General features: G+C 33.3%; 1 protein-coding gene across 3 annotated transcripts in view; it reads left to right on the top strand.

The window, feature by feature from the left end:
- LOC150090720 (uncharacterized) overlaps positions 1-19,836 on the top strand; it is a 97,211-nt gene that overhangs the window by 4,079 nt on the left and 73,296 nt on the right. For all 3 annotated transcript variants that reach the window (XM_090379669.1, XM_090379660.1, XM_090379678.1), the window contains exon 2: positions 898-1,001. In XM_090379669.1, the coding sequence (XP_090235795.1) occupies positions 898-1,001 (104 nt within the window). The remainder of the gene's footprint in view (positions 1-897; positions 1,002-19,836) is intronic.

Here is a 19,836-nt window from a genome sequence, read left to right as displayed (position 1 = left end):
GTGGGGAAAAAAAAAAAAAAAAAAAATCCTCCACTTAGCCTTTTGAGTTAGCAATCTGATATGCCAACCAAACTTGGCATATTTAATTCCATAAGTGTACAGTATTTATTTTGCAATAATGTTATATAAAAATTTAACCATGCAAAAATCTTTGATTGCATAATTTAATCAGTATTACTACTATCTTTATATGTCCAACGTTAATATAAAATTAAAAATTAGGGTGTTGCCCTCCCCAACACTGTATTCAGAGATTTTTGAGGAGGGCAAGTGAGTTAGTTTCCCTGGGACCAGACATTATGTTCTCTTCCCAGACCACGTCCATGTTGTCTGAGAAGTGGGGGTGGTACACAGCGAGACAGCAATTTGATGGGAAAAGTGAGCCCAGTGAGGCTGTTTTCACATGTGGGAGGCCTTATGTTCTCATTGCTATTTAATGATAATGCTACCTTACTTCAATGATGGATGCTGCAAAACAGTTGATAAAGAAGGTAGCTTTATGAGAGGTATCACATGTGCAAAATTTTTTTATATTAAAATCAGTGGTAAGGAAAACTCTTTCCCATAATTTACATTACTTTGGATTTTGTAAACCAAAATGTCTAATGTTATTTATTTTTAGCTCTTTTGCATTCTCCATCCTTTCTATCCGGTAGTAACTCATAATACCTTCCAGGAAAATAAGTTTTTTACCCCATTTTCTGCTTTTAAAAATTAAGAAAATCACTATTAAATAGCGATTTAAATTAATGTGCTGTTTATATAAAATATTCCCATTTATTCGTTCACTAATGCTTTCTGTTCAAGTTAATCACAAGATTGTTAAAATCTATAATTGGAGCAATATTACTACATTTCTAAATTTTCGCTATCTTAATTTTGAACATTTTTTTCAAGGCTCTTTGTGTCCTGCAATACACACCTATCACTGTTCTCAATGGTTTTTATTGTTATGTTTCTATGTCGAACATGGCTTGTACAATCATGGAAAGGAATAAAAGGTAAATTCCTTATTTGTATTTTATTAAAGTATGTATATGTATGTATATTTATATATATGCATTGCTGTGGAAATTGGCAACATTGCATAAATCTCAATTTTGAAGTGAATGACTTTGTTAATTTAAACACCAACTTTAAGATTTGTTATGATGAAGTTAATGTGGTTTGGATCCTCCTGTTCTGATCTATATATTGGCAATCTTAATAGTATTTCATAAAGTAGAACTAGTTGCTGTACAAAATCATTCTAAGGCATATTGGTGATTTATGGAACCATCATTACAGTTACCCAGAGTGCACCCTGATTAAATATCACTTCTCAAATAAGTAACATATTTATTAAAATACTGTGCATCCCATTTTTTGAAAGACAAATTTTCTACCAGTGTCTTTCTTTTTAGAGTTATAATAGTGTAAATTTTTTTGCCTTTAATGGTGGTACATTTACTGTACACTTTTGTTTCTCATTGTCATATCTTTTCTTTTCAAGGCTTTTTTGTTAACAGTGTTGTCCAGAGTCATTTTGAAATATGCAGTTGTTTATTCTGTATTTCAAATCTGGATAAGATATGAATGATGATTCTGCAAACTTAAGATACTTCTGAAAATGTATCCCATCTCCTCAGAGGTATCAGGTTAATGCTTGCAAAAAGCACTCCAACCACTACTTTGCACTATTATTTTTTTTTCTTTCTGCATATTGTCTTAGAACTTCCATATGTAATATAGTTTTTACTCCATGATTCCAGATTTATTTAACTCTTCGCTCAAAATAAAATAGTGCAATCACTTTGTCTGATTTATTTTTGGATAAGGCCGTTTGGTTTAATATCCAATCTGCAACAATAAGATATGTAAGTGCTGATTCTAGTGGAATGAGAGAACAGTTAACCTCATGTTGCTAGGATGGCATATGACCAATGGCACTTTTTTGAAAATTTTTTATTTTTTTTTGTTTAAATTTGTAAATGAAATCAATTTCTCTTGTGTACTTTTGCCCAATAATATTCTCTAACTTATTATACAACAAGTTAGAGAATAGTATTTTCTGTTTTCATTTCGATATACTATGAATTACAAGACTTTTCAGTGACATTTAACACATGCTAGGCAAACAAAAGTATCTATTGATCATCTAGGCCAGTGTTTCTCAACCTGTGTGCTGCGAGTTGCTTCAGGTGTGTCGTGGAAAATGCAAATAAAAAAATATTAATAAATCCAAGTTTTATAATAAAATAAAAATTAATTCAAATAAAAAATTTGTTTATTTACTCTGCACCAATCGTAGCCCCTTCCAGCGGTAAATGTGACATCACGTTTTGATTCATAGTACTAGATCTGTTCATCTTTAATCCTTTATTCACTTTTTGATTCGTATTAGTAGATCTGTTCACCATTATTCAGCCATTCTTATCATTTCAGAGACTGTCCCAGGTGCCCTGCAGCTGTATAAGTGCAACTTGTAAGCAGCATAGTAAGAAATTTCCTTTGTGTTTTAAAAGTAATTTTTGTGTTTTTATATCTCTAAAAGTCATATTCAGTTAATTCGTATAGAACAGGTATTTTCAATTAACTGTATTAGTACATTCTAGAAGTAACTTTAACTTTTTTCAAAATTATTAGCGATGGATAAATTTAGTGAAAGGAAATCAGAAGAGGCAAATTGATAACAACGAGCTTGAAGAAAATGACAAAAACAAAAAAAAAACGAGCAACCATCAACATCAAAAAAGAAGAAAAAATGTTGTGGTAAATATGATGATGACTATTTGGCAATTGGATTTTCATATACTGGTACCCAAGATTGTCCTCTACCTTTATGTCTGGTATGTGGTTTAAAATTTTCGAATGAATCAAGAATTTATCGTCCAAAATTATGGAATATTTTAAAAGACTGCAGGCTTCTACTAGAAAACAAAGTATAGAATTTTATAGTATGGCTAAAATATCTGATAAAGCTCAAGAAGCCAGCTATTTAGTAGCCGAACTGACAGCAAAAAAAGAAAAAAAAGAAATCTCACCTGATTGCAGAAAGTCTGATCTTAAAATCAGACTTTCTGCAATTCATTAAATCCCTTATAGGATACCCCGGGCTCTTGCACCATAACGATGTTGGGTAATTGTGAAAAGTATTTTGGGAGAGGAAGCTGGAAAAAAATAATGACAGTACCACTTTCGAGTAACAGAATTAGAAGGTGTATAAAAGAAATGTCCGATGATATTGAAGAACAAGTTGTTTAACATATTAATAATTTTGGGGGCATTGCAAGTAGATAACTCTACAGATATTAGTGAGAAAGCCCAATTAATAGTATTTGTCAGGTTTATCGAAAAAGACAAAATTATTAATAATTTTTGTTGTTTGTAAATAACTCACTGAAAGAACAGCGGCCAAGATATTTTCAAAGTAATGAATAATTATTTACAAAAGTGTGGTATTTTATGGAAGTCATGTGTTGGCATTTGTACCAATGGTGCTCCATAATGACAGGAGCACTAAAAGGATTTGTAAACTTAGTAAAACGACACAATTCAAATATTATTACAACAAACTGTTTTAGACACAGAAGTTCTAGTAGCAAAGACAGTCATACCCGATTTAAAACTTGTACTTGATCAAGCAGTTAAAATGGTCAATCATATCAAAACTAGACTGCAAAAATTATGTATTTTTGGAAAATTATGCAAGGAACTTGAGTCTAATCATTTATCTTTAAGAATGCATACTGAGGTTTGGTGGCTATCAAAGGGGAATGCACTTATACGTATGGACGAGTTGCATGAGGAAATGCTCATATTTTTTCACCGAAGCAATCAGAAATTTGTGATTATTAAAGTGATGAAATTTGGTGCTGTAAATTAGCTTTTCTAGCAGATTTATTCGCGCAACTTAATAAATTAAATATCAGTATGCAAGGTTCAGAGGAAAATTTACTCACTTCTACTGACAAATTGTTCACCTTTAAAGAAAAGTTAAGTACATGTAAAAAATAGGTAAATGTAAAAAAATTAGAAATTTTTTCCTTGACTGCCGAAATAAATTATACTAATATAATTAATATAATAAGTAAAACATTAGAGCTGTTAAAGACAAAAATTGTCCATTACTTTCCATCCTTTGATACCAAAAAATATTTGTGGGTAAGAGACCCATTTGCAACAAGAAACCTTCTGACTTAATCTGCAAGAGGAAGAAGAATTGGCTGAGATCCGTAGTGACCAGTTGCTGGAAATTCACTTTAATAACACTAATATTAGCAAATTTACAAAATGAATATCGATGAATTTCGGAAAAAGCAATTAGAATTTTATTGCCATTTTCCACTTCCTACTTGTGCAAAACAGGGTTTTCCTCTTTAAACAAGATTAAATTTAAAAAAAAAGAGAGAGAGACTGAAGTCGGTAGAAGAGGAGCTGAGAGTAAGCCTATCCACAATAAATCCTTGTATTAAAAAACTGTGGGCACCCATCAAACCCAACCATCTCACTGATTAAAATGTTATAATTGTATATTTGTTTGTTTTTATATTTAACTGTGTTAATTTTTTACATATTTTTTTAAAATTTCTTGTATGTTCCTTTAAATAATTTCTTTTCTTTTAAATTTCCTGCAATTCATGTATATTCTTTTAAAAAGAACACTGAAAGCATTTAAAACAAATAATAAGTGTATTATTAAGTATACCTAACGGAAATAATTTTGTTTGTGAATATATGTATATATATTATAAATATTATAATATTTATATATATATATATGTATGTATGTATGTAATATATATGAGTATAATTGTGATTATAGTGTGCCGCAAAATTTTAGCGCCTTTAAAAGTGTGCCGCAACAACGAAATGGTTGAGAAACACTGATCTAGGCAATTCCCATTTCCATTGCTGCACTTGCAACAGCTGTCTAATCTTTCCATAGAGCTTAGATTTTTGTGGCTAAATGTGAACAGCTGAAAAAAAATGCATTCACATTACATCTGAGTTTCAATCTAAGGAATTTGTGAACTTTAATTCTAAAAAATACGATAAAAACTTTATCATTATTAGTTTCCTCTTGTTTATTTTTGTTTTATATTTTTTAATTGGGTTTAGCAAATCATAATTAATAGATCACCATTTTTCAATTCAGTAAAAAAGCTAAAAATTAAATTTTTATAATTAAAACAAAAATGGTTTTCACACAAATGCAACATGGGTATCTAAATTGAGGATGCGAGTGGCAGAAGGTTAACATTTGCACACCAGCTACTTGAGAACCGGAGCATGAGAATGTATATAGTGTAAGTCATATGCCTAGGATGAGTTTTCTTCCATCTTGATAACAATTTGTTTATCAGCATAAGACATTTCCTGAATGGGAGATGGATACTGCATGTCATACATTCTAAAATACTGGATAATTTGAAATGGGAATAAAGCTGAATTATGTTCTTATAATCTTATATTTGAATGAAAAACATTTTTGGAAGTTGGGACATGAAGATCAAATTGGGCAACTGCTTAGATTAAAAATAAAACAACTATTACCATTATGAAAATGGTATTTTGGCTCTACAGGGTTTATAATTTTGTTAACTACTTTTGCTTATAATTTATGAGAAATGTTATATAGGTGTCCATCAAGTTACATATGATTAATACATTCTTGGAAATTGTTGCATAAAATGCAAACACACATTCATAAATGATTTTCCCTTAAAAATTAATGTTCGATAAACTTTCGTATCTCTGACTGTTAGGTGTTCAGTGTTATGCGGTGTTCTATTTTTATTCCAAATACGAATTCACATATCTGGAATAGATATAAATATTCCCATTCTCTAAAATCCTGTACCTCAGGATTGAGGTGTCAGGTTTTAAAATTTTCCAGATTTTAGAGGGATATACCAAGTGGTTGAACAGTTTTAGAGAAGCTCTTTTAATGAATATTAAATACTAACAACTGAACTTATTTATATCTGTAAACATTTATAATGACTAAAAGGTAGTACTAGTAACTAAAATATAAATAATGGTTAAATTTGTTAAATATAAATAAATGACAATAAACAAGGTCACAGGAAATGTTGCCATATACCATAATGTAAATTTTAAATGCATACCTAATGTAAATCAGAGCGAATATCAGTGAACGTACTTCAGAAAAAAAGTAATTTCATATAGAAGGATAAAACAATGAACCATTCTTCTTAAGGAATAATTGTAATGAGGTATGTGCAATCAATTTACACAACATTTTGCTTTTAATAATGGACTGATGAAGTTCAGTCAGTTCTCATGTGTAATAACAGAGATTGTAAGGTATCAGTTTTGTGCCATTATAATTATTTCAGAGAAAAAAGCAAATCAGGCAACTCAGGGCCACTTGTTATGCCTTCTCTTTCATAGTTTAGTATGGATTAGGAAACCAAGTGAGTCACTTTGAGTCACCTTTTGCCTTTCTTTAGTCATGCATCTGATGAGTATAAGCCTGATTATAATGGCAATAAAACCTTTAGTTGTTGTGTGAATTAAATCTATTATTTGTGTGTATCAGTAAGCCTTGTTTATGGAAGTGATTAACCATAGATTTGATCAAGCATATATTCTTCCAATGGTATTCACACTGGTAATATTCTTTCTCTCATTTCTCTCAATTGTTCTGAAGGGATATCAATTTGGTCACTGTCTAATGTAAGTTCTGCATGACTAGCTACATAGCGGTAATTTGCAAGAGCAGTTTACACTGTTTCAAAGTTTACTGAATAAGAGATAGCACTAAAAGAGAGAAATTTAAAGTTATAATATAACTAAAACTAAGGGGGGGGTTCAAAAAAGATTTGTATTCACTCGGAAGTAGTTGATAGAAAAATGATTTTTTTTTTTTTGTTTGATACCTTTAAATTTCTATAGCAACCACACAAATTTTGGTTTCAATCTGACGATTCATTTTTTTCCCTTTGCAGAACTGAATGAAGTGAAGTGGAATATAGATCAGTGATTCGGTTCCTCTTTCTGCAAGGGATAACACCCAAAACAATTGTCAAAGAAATGGTCACTGTTCATGGAGAAGACTGCCCAGGTTACAGTGTGTTGCACATTTGTATAAACAATTCAAATGTGGAAGAACCTCAGTGCATGATAAATAAATCCCAGAACATCCAGCAACTGCTGTAACAGAAGAGTGTTGCAACAATTGAGACATTAATCCTGGAAGAGTGCTGTATTTGCATCAAAGAACTAACTGCAGAGCTCCAAATTAGTGTAGGATCTGTGGAGAGAACATCATTCATCAACAGTTGCATACAAGTAAAGTGTCTGCTATATCATGGATTTCCAGACTTCTGACCCCTTACCACAGTGGTTTTCGATCTTTTTTAATAATGGCACCCCACTCAATTTTCTACCTCTTAGATCCAATTCTCTCTCTCTCTCTCTCTCTCTCTCTCTCTCTCTCTCTCTCTCTCTCTCTCTCTCTCTCTCTCTCTCTCTCTCTCTCTCGCTCTGTATACATATATATCTAATATTAAAAAAATATATGTTATATGATAGTTATTATAATAATATAACTATAAACAAAATTACAATTCATAATACAAATTATATATATAATAATTTTATTCTTTATATAGAGGCACTAAATAAACATCAATTATAGATCACCACAAAATTAAAAAGATACTGTACACCTTTTTATAATGAAATAAATATATCGATTAAAAAAAATAGTTTAAGTAACTTAAACCCAAATTACATGGCACCCCTGGAATGTTGTTGCAGAATCCCGTTTGAAAACCTCTGCCTTACCAGAAGAAGGAAAGGGCACAATTTTTCACATGAAATGGTATCGATGTGCCAGGAAAAACGAGTTTTTTTTTTCACAGCTAATCACCGTGGATGAAAGTTGGATTTATCACTATTATCCCAAAACTAAACAAATGTCAAAACAATGGAAGTATGCAGAATCACCACCCTGCAAAACTGCAAAGGTGCAACCAAGTGCTGGCAAGTTGATGCTGTCAGGTATTTGAGATCAGCATGGCTTAATACTAACATATTACTTTCAAAAGGGCTGTACTGCAATGGCAAAGTATTATTCCACCTCCACATAATGCTATGTGCTGCTATAAAAGGTAAAAGACAGAAAAAGGTGTCAAAAGGTGAGCACCTATTCCATAATAGTGGCCTTGTGCGTTCCTCACTTGCTGCACTGAGGTGTGCCTGCAAATGTGGGATTGAAATATTACTGCATCTTGCTTATTCTCCCAACCTTGCACCCTTGGATGTCTTCCTCTTTCTTGTCCTGAAGTCCTTTCTTTGTGGAAAACACTTTGCTTCTGATGATGAGTTGATTTCTGCTGCTGAGTTGTGGTTTGAAGGACAGTCAGGGGACTTCTACAAAACTGGCTTGCTGAAGAGAGGTGGCAGAAATTTATTTTGTCTGGTGAGTACGATGAAAAAGTGTAATATATGGTGTTTGTTTCAACCTTCTGTCATGCCTACATCAGGGTGAATACAATTTTTTTTTTTTTTTGAACTCCTCTTATTTGGCCTGAGGGAAATTATAAAATGTTTGTCTTTTCATCTATTTTTGGTGGCCAGTGGGATTTAAACTGCATATATATGGAGTGATCTTAATTCCCACAGAACAACAAACTTCCCTTTTCAATGAGTTGTCTGGCATCACACTACTTTCAGACGGATGGCTTTACAAAAGATCAATTGGCTAGTTGTTTAAATGATGAGATGTTGCTGTGAAAGCCTCTTTCAAGACTGTCTGGGCTCTCATCAGATAGCAAGTGGTCTCTGGTAACAACACTCAAACAAAACAGATAGTTTTAGCTCTGTTACAGTTTTGAAGTTCTGATTTCATATATTGCATGGAAGCTCATGTTGAACAATATTTTTATAACTGTTTGTCAGATCTTATAAAGAGTGAAATGTCACCATTTTTTGCATAGATTCTTAAAAAGAGATATGATCGTTGATATGAGTGGCAGATTGCTTTCTTAATATTTCCAATTTGTAAAATGTTAATTTTTTGGCAAAATATGCCGGACTGAAAAGTACCAGATTTTACAGAGTTTACCGTATTATTATTTTATTCAATGTGCATTTCATGTTTTATATTACTGCTAATCCAAAAGTAGTTGGAAAGTGCGCTTGTGCAGCCTCAGTTCCACATTTAGTGCTAAGTGATACTTCTATACATCAGGTAAAAACATTACTGATGAAATGTTTTTAATCAATTTATTAATTAATACTAATATTAATGGAATTAATTTCTGTTACTGATATTAATATTTTATAAGCAATTTTAATTAGAATATAATTATATTTACAAAATCGTTTAAAATTCATTTTGTACTGTATGTGTGAAAGGTAGTTGGAGAAGTATTCACAAAGGATTTATTACAGCAAAAATGCTCAGTAATATTAAATTATATGCAAATGTAAGAGCATTACTTGTGGCATTACTGTTGAATATGATGACCAAATTTTTCTGTGTTGATGCAATGAACAGCCACTGAGAAATGAATGTAATGTGTGGAAAAAACATGCATAAAGCAGACAATGGATACTGGTGGTGCAATAACTTCAGCAAAGGACAAACAAGTACAACAAATGAGGAGTGCTGGTGTTGTCCTTGTTACTGAGAAACTCTGTAATCAGAAGCTCTTACATGTGCGGATGTGGACTGTAAAGGACCTCAGAGCTAGTAAGGTACTAGTGCCCACTTCATCTTAGTATAGTCACTCAAAAATCATTGGTGCATGTGCAAATAAAATTTAGAATTATTTTATTTATTTATTATTATTATTATTTTTTTTTTTTGAGTGTTTTTTTTTTTTTTTTTTTAAATTACTTTTGAGTCAAAATGTATCCCTGTTTTTTTTTTTAAATAAACACCATTCTGTAATAATTTTTTCCAATGAATAGATTCAAAAACAAAAATAACTGGAATACCCATTACAATTAATATGCATTTGGCAGTGCATATATGCATATTCCCAGTCTATTTCCAGTGCCAATACTTGTGTGAGCTGTTGGTAATAATCATACCATATGAGGAAAGCTGGTAGTCCTCCCAGAAGGGCTCTGCAGTTGCAGACTGTTTTTAATCAGCTTCATTAGTTGTGTTAACGTGGGCCCCTGGCCATCTTTTAATTTTTGTTTCATCTTGCTAATCTAGTCATATGCTGTAAACTGCACTGCTCCTACAATCCTTTGATAGGAGTTTTTACCTGTAATACAATCATGTGTGGTCTCCAATCTGGAAGCTGCATATCCCTTGCCTGGAACAGTGAAATACTGCGCATCCTTGCTGTAAACACCTGACAACTTTCTGAAAAAATAGCATATACTAGAATTTTGCAGTATAGCATGGACATTTTCATATAACAGTCAAAGATCGATTTCACAAATACTGCAGGTTGTCAATACTTATCTCATTTTCAAACTTATTTTTATCAAACATATTATGCTAATTACAATATGGGGGGTAGCTATCATGGTGCAGTCTTCTCCCCAGAAAATTTTTCCAGCCAGTTGGGGAAGTGTAATACTTCACATAGTATGTTCAAATTAATATTGATCGAGATCAGTGAGCAGTACCGTGAGAATCACTTAAATTTTAAGCAGGCAGTCAGTTAAATTCACCGGGCAGTGCACCCATTTGATAGGTCCTGGGGCAAACACTGACGGTGTAAGAATTAGTAAAGCATAAGGGACCGTGAAGATGGGAAGCACAGAACTCGTCCAATATTTTTTTTATAAATATAGAAAGAAAACTATATTAAACAATATTATATAATCATAGAGAGCCACCAGTGTTTTAAAGGTCATTCAGGAAATTAAAAATAATAGACTACAAAAGAAATTGTATGTGGAAACCAGATTAAATGATACTAATAATGATAATAATTGATGCTGGATCTCTATATTAGCTGTCGAACCCAAAAAAAAACCAAAATTTATAAATTAACCTTAATTTTAATGTTATAGATTATTAAATTGCTTATTTTGATGTACGAACTTTTTTTTTAATATTTTAGATTTGTTGAATATTACTTAAAATATACACTATAAATAATACTTTTGCAAGTAAGGCAGTGGCATTTCTTATAAATAAAAATAGACAGGCAGGGCTATTGGTAATCTTTGCATAGGGTCTTGAAAATTCTAGCTGATTACATATTAAAATGTAAAATGTAATCACCACTGATACATATTAAAATGTAAAGGTTATTAAATAAAAACTTATTGAAATAAAACATACATAAGCAATATTGTTTCAATTTTATGAAGGAATATTTTTCAATCGGAGGAAGCAGGAGGAAAGGAACCTTCTGTATTGAGCTAGTTTTTAAAAAAACGTGAGGTCAGTACCCCCCCTCCCTCTCTCTCTCACACAAAATAAATCTATAACTGCTCATCAGATCAGCCAATTTTCTTTTGAATGTGCTACTTCTTTTCATCCAAGGGCCTGTGAAAGTTTAATGGGCACACACAAAGTAACATTATATCTGGTCATCGCCAGTCGTGTGTTAATCAGCCTGCTTACTGGAATGAATTTTAGTTTGAGCTTGCTAGTTCTCAGTGGCTGAAGTTCTCAGTAGTTGACTAGTGTATATTATGTTGTTGTGCACCAATTCCAGGAATGAATGAAAATTGTTAAAAAAAAAAAAACATTTTCCATGAGAATTAAGGTTAATTTCTCATTTGAAGAACTGGAACTTGAAACTTGTTTATAAACTATATATACATTCTCCTCAATTCCCACATAAAGATTGGCTTATTTTTTGGCTTAATATGCTTCCTAGTTAAACCCTACCTAACCATGCATTTTACATAATGACAGTATCAAGAACTCATGATAGTAACTTATTTCTGTATCTGTAGACAGTAAGCAGATAAATGCGTGTTCCCGATGTGGACAATAGATGCTTGTCAATCTGCATTCTACATGTAGGTATACTACATTTGAATGAACCGTGGTTCAAGCCTGTGTAACTGCTAGAATACAGTAACAATTGTATTCATTGACAAAAAATAATTAATTGTAAACTCTTCTGACCCAGTAAAGTAAGAACAAGAAACCATCTTCGTCTAAAACTTCCATTTTTATTTAAATATTTAATGGAAGCATTATCATCAATTTTTTTTTTTTTTTTTGCAGTCGCTGTTTACAGTACAATAATTTCAATATACAGTATATAGTAAGAATATATATATTGAAACTGTATAAATTTTTACACACAAAATATACACTGAATGATCACCCCTATGAAAACTGAATGCGACCCGTTGACCACGTGAGGTACAAGAGTGTGGAGTTAGTCGACCTACGTAGCATATAGATAAGGTGTCAGTGGTTCAGTAGGTAGTAAAATTCTGAGCATGATGAGTAAAAGGATGGATTTATCAGACTTTGATAAAGGACAGATTGTGGGTGCTCAATGAGCTGGTGTCTCAATTTCCCAACTGGTGGAGTGTTCAAGAGCCGCCATAGTTAAAGTGTACCGGGACTAGCATCAAAATGGTCAAACAATGATCCGACAGCAAAAGGTTGATGTTAGAGATGAGTGCCGGGTCTGATGACTCGTACAGGCGAACAGGTGCAGCACTGTTGAAGAGTTGACTACCCAATACAACATGGGCCAACCCAGAACAATATCTGGCATGATCATGCATTGCATGCTCGCACGTATGGGCTATACAGCAGATGACCCCTATGGCATCCTCTCCTAACCAAGGTTCATCGGCGTAAAAGACTCACCTGGTGCAAAGAGCATGCAAATTGGACATTAGAAGAGCTGAAGAAGGTGTGCTGGTCGGATGAGTCACATTATTTACTCTACACCGTGGATGGTCGTGTACGGATTTGGTGTCAACAACATGAGGCTCTTGATTCATCATGCACGATATCAAAAGTGCAGGCCGGTGGAGGCAGTTGTATGGTGTGGGACATGTTTCACTGGCAGGAACTTGGACCCCTGGTGCATGTGGAACAACGTAACAGTGGTCTTTGCTATCATCAACTGCTTGCTGGCTGTGTACACCCTGCTGTGTTACACTTTTTTCCCGAATGGTGATGGTGTCTTCCAAGATGACAATGTGCCAAGCTATCAGTCACTTGTTGTGCAGGAATGGTTTGAGGAACACGGTTCTGACTTCCAGCATATCGATTGGCCTCCGAACTCCCCCGATATCAGTCCCATAGAGCACTTGTACGACACTATGGAAAGGCATATCAGGAGTCTGGATACACCAATCATCTCCATACCTGCATTGCTGACCACATTACACACAGTTTGGTTGTCCATACCTCCCGAACGCTTCCGACATCTTGTTGAATCAATGCCACGTCGGATGGCTGTTGTACTGAGGGCAAAAAGGCGAACCTACAAAGTATTTGGTAGGTGGTCATAATTCAGTGATCACTCAGTGTATAATACACAAAAATATGCAGACATGCTCACAGACAACTATAAACTGAAATAACACTAATGAGAAAGAGTGCAACATGGTGGTATGGGTTTCATGCACATAGCTTCAAATTTTTATGCATGTAATGGTGGATGAGATGTCAAATAAATATGCATGTGACACTTGTTGAAAGTGGGGCATTATAGCACAATGAGCTGTACACGTTATTTTTTCAGTGACTCCTAGATAGATGTGTAGGTAAGCAGTGCACATTTATGAAGTACCGCATCACTTTATTGATTGCATGATGTCTGCTTGGAGATGCTACAGTGGAACCATACCATATCAGTCAGGGGCCCTTACAGTACTATTTTTCTAGTCAGCTACTTGGGTAGTTTAGTAGTACAGGAATTTGGCTTGCACAGATTTTCTATATGAAGTTTTTTTGTACTTGGACCATTTCTTCTAATAATTACTTCCTAGAATAGCAGGGTGCCATCCACCTTTTCTTGGATAAACTGGATAAAATTTGAGAAACCATTAAGGAATTGAAGAAACTCACCTCCTGTTCTACCATGTGTGACAGAAAATAAATCAATGTAATGTTGTCAGTATAACCTATGGGAGGAGATGTGTTAAAAATCTTGGACTCCAGTTCTTCCATTGTCAGAAATGTATTGTTTTAGCTCATTATATCATTTAGCTCATTATAGCAGTTAACAAACATAATTATATAACCTGCAAATATCCTGATCTTCTGGTTCTCTTATCCCTCTCCAATGCAGTACAAACACAGCTCACTGTGTAGTGGGTAGGTATGCAGGTAAACTGACATTATGTTGAAAGAGATCATAGGACAATTATATTTGTAGAGGTTGTTTTGGTGCCAAGAAAAAAGGAAATTTCTCTTTGCTTCTATGTTTAGTTTAGTATATTCTGTGCTGTAACTGCAAAAACTTTCTTTTCTAACTTAGTAGAGATTTTGTTTTTTTTTCTTTTCCATTTGAAGTGGTGCTTTATAACATTATAACCTCAGGAAAATGCGATATTGAGAATATCTTTATTGTGGTATTAAAATAAAGTGAGGTGATAGACTAGTTTGATGATTGTCCCCTGTCCTTAGAAGGTATTAGATCATTTTCACTGTTACTCTGAACATTATGGATTTTTCATCATCTCCACAGATGGTGTAAGTTTGAGCCATTGGGGTTCTGCACCTGCTTATTTGCTTGTGCATATACATTTGCCACAATTGGAAACTTGCTGGTACTGTACTATAATCAAACCACACTAGATGGTTGACTGTGGTCATAGAGCAATGTATGCAGACATAGATATGCACATTGCAAGTTTGAGCTCATGTGCTGCAACAAAAAATGATCCTCATTGTTAACTGTTGTACTTATATATCAGCGGCAATAAAATAGTTATAATGAAGTTGTACACAACTTTGCCCCAGCAGTACAGAATATGAATGAAAGTTTATTATGACAAAATGCTGTGAAGTGTTTTTACATGGATTACAGCTGCGGCCTTATAGTGAAATATAGGTTTAGAATTTTTCATATTGTAGGCTTGAGCATGCACTTTTTTAAACATGTTATATAAAAAAATTGTGCCACAGGCACAATTTTTTAATATAACATGTTTAAGTTGTCCATTTTTGCTTGCTGTTGCAAAAAGGAAAATAATAATACTTGCTGATTAGAGTTGATAGTAGTTTCATCAAAAGGCATTGCTCATATGTGATTGAAATCCATTCTGCATTACATTGAACAATTACAAGTATATATTTTTATTGTGAATTTTTTTTTTTTTTTTTTTAATTATGATATGGTTTCAAGATTCTCAATTTTTTTTTTACTGGTCTTCTTGTATAATATGACCTGACATCATATAAATTGCCATATCTAGCAACTATTAATAACTTTTTTTCTACATGAGAATGGCAAATGATTTTTATACTTTACTAAAAATGTGTGAATATTGTACAGGCCAGTGCCAACATCTCCATTTTAAAGTGAAATTAGTTTTTCTCTTTTTATTTTTTGGATTTTAATATAAAAAATATGCCTTGTTATAGAAATTTTTTCCCTTTGAACTTTAATTACTTGAAAAATAAAACTAGTTTTTTAAACTTGTCTCGTTAAAAAATGTTTTTCTTGTTAAACAATTTCATGCATTCTTTGACCCAATTTTGAAATTATTTATTTGATATAATTATTTTATTTTTATTTGCTATCTCTATTTGAGAAAAGTTTGTAGAAGTTGATGCTTTATTAAGAAAAGGGAAAATTTTCTTTGCTTCTTATTTTGATTATATTCTGTGCAGTAAATACAAAACCTTGCTTTTTTCTAACTTAACAATGAGCTTGTTTTTTTCCTTTCCATGCCAGGTGGTGATGCATGCTTTATAACATTATAACCTCGAGCTCATATGATATTGAGAATATCTTTGCTGTGGCAGTAAAATAAAAGTAAGTTAAAGCGAAAAGATACCTTATCTATAAAATGAATAAATAACACATTTACTCCACATTCGAAGTATATTTACTGAAACATAAAAATTGTCTGTTATTCATGCAATTATTACATTTCAAAATATTTACATTTTATTTCGGAATTCTTTGAATTCCATATTTGCACTTATAAGCTATTTAGAAGAATTTGACTGATTCAGTCAGTTCTATCTTAGTGTAGCTACTATTTAATTATGGGCTTACTGTAGAATTTGAGTAAGTTTTTCATCTATGCAGGCAAAATTTAAGTGTTAGTACAAAAAAAAAATCAAGTTACCATAAGTTACATTAAACAAATCAAAATTACAGAGTTATTAAATATTAGGCTATGCATACTTATGGTGATAACTAGTATCCTAACATTTAAATCTTAGGATGTGGAATTTGTTGTTTATTAACCTCCTGGTATGATCATATCATTGTGTGTGTCTGACTGACAACTACTATTTACTTTTTTTTTTTGTTTTTTCATGACTTAACCAGTATGTTATTCAGTTTTTTCAGCCCTCTTATAAGATAAAAAAATAACAAATAAAAAAATATAGTAATATTTGTTTTTCATTTTTCCTTTGTAAAACAAGCCATTGTTAATATAGGCATTGTAGCAATCTTCCTGCATAGTACCCATTATATTTTAACAAACAGATTAAAAGCTTTTTTCCATTTGAACCAGCTATTACCAGATATGGATTAGAGGCTGATGCACTTTTGATTCTGCATGCAGAGCTTATCCTGTCCCTCTGACCTAGTCTTAATTTTTTTGCATTATAGGTGATTATCTAAAGCTGCTACCTGTCCTTCCCTGTCTAACATCACAGCATATACTTTAGTTTTCTCTCTTTTCACTTTATTTTCTCATAAATCTCTGCTTTACAGTAGATAAATACAGTAGCTAATTTTGTTGTTATTTTGGTTTTTTAGGAGCATTAGCAACTAAGGCCATATTGCTCCCGGAATATGCGGTGGTCATTCCCTGACCTTTCCGCATCCTCCGTATTTGGTGGTGATGGGCTAGAACCCCGGTCTAATCAAGAAGCGTGTGCTACGCACTGCTGCTCCTTCCCACCTGGCTATGGAGGCGCGAGATAATTTTGTATTTCACTCATTCGGGAATTTTTTTTTATATTGTTGAGAATTATTATGTGATCTTGGAATTGTTATTTTTTGTTAGCCACTGCCAGGGGCAGATCCAAGCACAGCAAATATGGCTTGAGCCCTTGTACCCTCTAGTCCAGGGGCCCAAAATACCTAACTTGTATTTTTTTGTGTTGGGGTATTATTATTGATTTGTAAAATGTTTTTTTTACAGTACATACAGACACTGTTGACATTCTAATTTTTAAATGATTAATGGTTATTAGGTTATTATGACCTTGAAGCAGCTTGCTGTTTTCACAATTAGAATGTTAGTAGTAGTGGATATTGCACTGCTCTGACATGACCCTGGTAGAACCAGCTCCCACTTTCATAGTCTAACAATGTTCTAAAATATGTTCCTAAAATTTTATTATGTGTTGGCATTGTGATTGTTACAAATGTAATAGTAGTAAGAGTGGAGCTAATAGCTCCTCTTAATTGACCAATTATATTATTCAGGAAGTGACCACATTGATTTAACTGATTGTACCATACACATTATACTAATGCTCAAAAGGAGCTCACTGAGAATGTCAGCTCTTGGCCATCAAAACCTAGATCTGCCTCTGGCCACTGCTAATATTTTTGCAGTTTGCCAGATGGCTTTTCCACCTTTTAGTTCTTGCTTTCTCAGATATCAGAATTATGGGATCTTCAGTCAGAATTATATTCATGGGGAGGAGGCTAGCCGATGGTAACTTTGTTTTTACTGTGGCTATCATAATTCTTATATAACCACGAAACAGTAAGATTACTGAAAAATATATTAATGTTCTGAATAGACCTTGCAAATATATTAATAAATGTAACAGATTCATTTTACAGAACGCTTTCATTTTTTTATAAAGATTAGTCATAAGTGATATGGAACCAAATGAAGTAATACTGATACTCGCACTCAATATCAGAAATAAGTAGAAAGTTATCCCACATGTTTGAATCCATGTAATGCCATAAAATGCAGTAACAAAGTTACAAACAAGCTATCTATCACAGTGACAAACTTACAAAGTTATCCACCACATGTTTGAATCCATGTAATACCACAAAATATAGTAATGTTCATACAATCTTTACCTTATAAAATTCCTCTGGCCTTTCATATTCATTCTAGAGTATAAACAGGTAAACGAAAAAAAAAAAAAAAAAAAACATGCTTCTTAAAACTGCCTAAGTGGTCTTCTACAGCTTACTTCATAACACTTTATCCTGTTTAATAGAGTTCAGATCCTGTCAGTAGGTAGAAAGTTCTTTATAGGACTAGTCCAGCTAGTCCCTAGGTGGGAGGATTATAAAATTTCTACTGGGAGACTGTTTTCATCCCAAGAAACAGACCTTAGAATCTGTGCAATTTATCAACATAATATACTAATATCGGGTGGTTATAAAATAATTTTCCCTATTCAGGAGACCCTACTATCAAAATGGTTAGAGTTAGCACTGTGAAAATCGGGGGGTATGTCATTTAGGATTTGGGGAAGTGATTTGTAGAAGAAAAAAAATTAGTTCAAATTTCCGCCACCAGGGGAAAACGCCACCCCAACCCACCCACCCACCCACACACACACACACACACACACACAGAATATATCAAGCTGGCTTCATGCAAACACAGGGATGGATGTTAGTATAAATATTGTGTAACCTAACGACCAATGTGGTTGGTCCAAAATTAGAGAAATTAGCTCTTTCGTTTTGGGTTATGTGAATTTTGAATCACCCTGTAGACACATGTATTAATTATTGATATTCGGTTATTGTTGTTCAATAATTGTTAGATCAAAATTTCCAGCTTCAATGGGGAAATCTTTGTAGTGTCACCGTATGTTGGAACCAAACATAACAACACAGTATTTTGAGCAGAATCTTCACTGCATTTTGGGATTTTTGGATATTGATTTCTAATGATGAATTGTATTAAGGGGACTACGTATTTCAACCTTGCTTATAAGTCATATATAGAGGATGATAGAAAAGTTGCTGCCATATTAACACAACCGCTGCTGCAGATTAGCATTATCATTAGCAAGGGCACATAATACAAGAAAGCAAGCTTACATAGCATCAGCAAAAAAAAAAAAAAAAAAAACATCACCTTCTCATTTCACCCATCCACTTGCTCCAAATGTTTGTTTACTTCTGCCTTGAATCTGTTTAAGCTATCAACTTCTGCAACAGATGGAAGTGTGTTCCAGCAATCAACCACCTGCTGGCTAAAAGCAAACTTTCTCACATCTATCCTACAACTGTCTTTCCTCAATTTGAATTTATGCTCTCTCAGGCGATTATTCTGAGCAAGAGGAAGAATCCCATCAGCATTGAGCATGCTCAAACTATTCAAGGCTTTATACACCTCAATCATATCACCTCGCAGGTACCTAGTCTCCAGACGCTGTAATTTGCAAAACCTAAGCCTTTCTTCTTAAGAGCAACCCTTTGTTTCATTCACTAATCTGGTTGCCCTTCTCTGTACTTGTTCCAACAGCTTTACATCTTCTTAAAATGAGGCCTCCAGACCTGTATACAGTACTCAAAATGTGGCCTGACCATTGCCTTTTACAAGGAGATAATCATCTCCTTATCCCTGCTAGAAAAATTCCTGTATATCATTGACAAGACACCATGAGCTACTTTTGCAGACCGTCTGCACTGCTCAAAAAACTTCATATCTGCCTGCACAATTACCCCTAGGTCCTTTTCACTCTCTACCACTGTCAGTCTAGTACCACACAGTTGATACGATATTCTGGGGTTACTGCTTCCC

Source organism: Mastigoproctus giganteus, chromosome 1, assembly GCF_048544385.1.
Source record: "Mastigoproctus giganteus isolate SK-2022 chromosome 1, ASM4854438v1, whole genome shotgun sequence".
Lineage (NCBI taxonomy): Eukaryota > Metazoa > Arthropoda > Arachnida > Uropygi > Thelyphonidae > Mastigoproctus > Mastigoproctus giganteus.
Note: the sequence above shows the minus strand (reverse complement) of the source record. Positions and strands in the feature narration are given on the sequence as shown.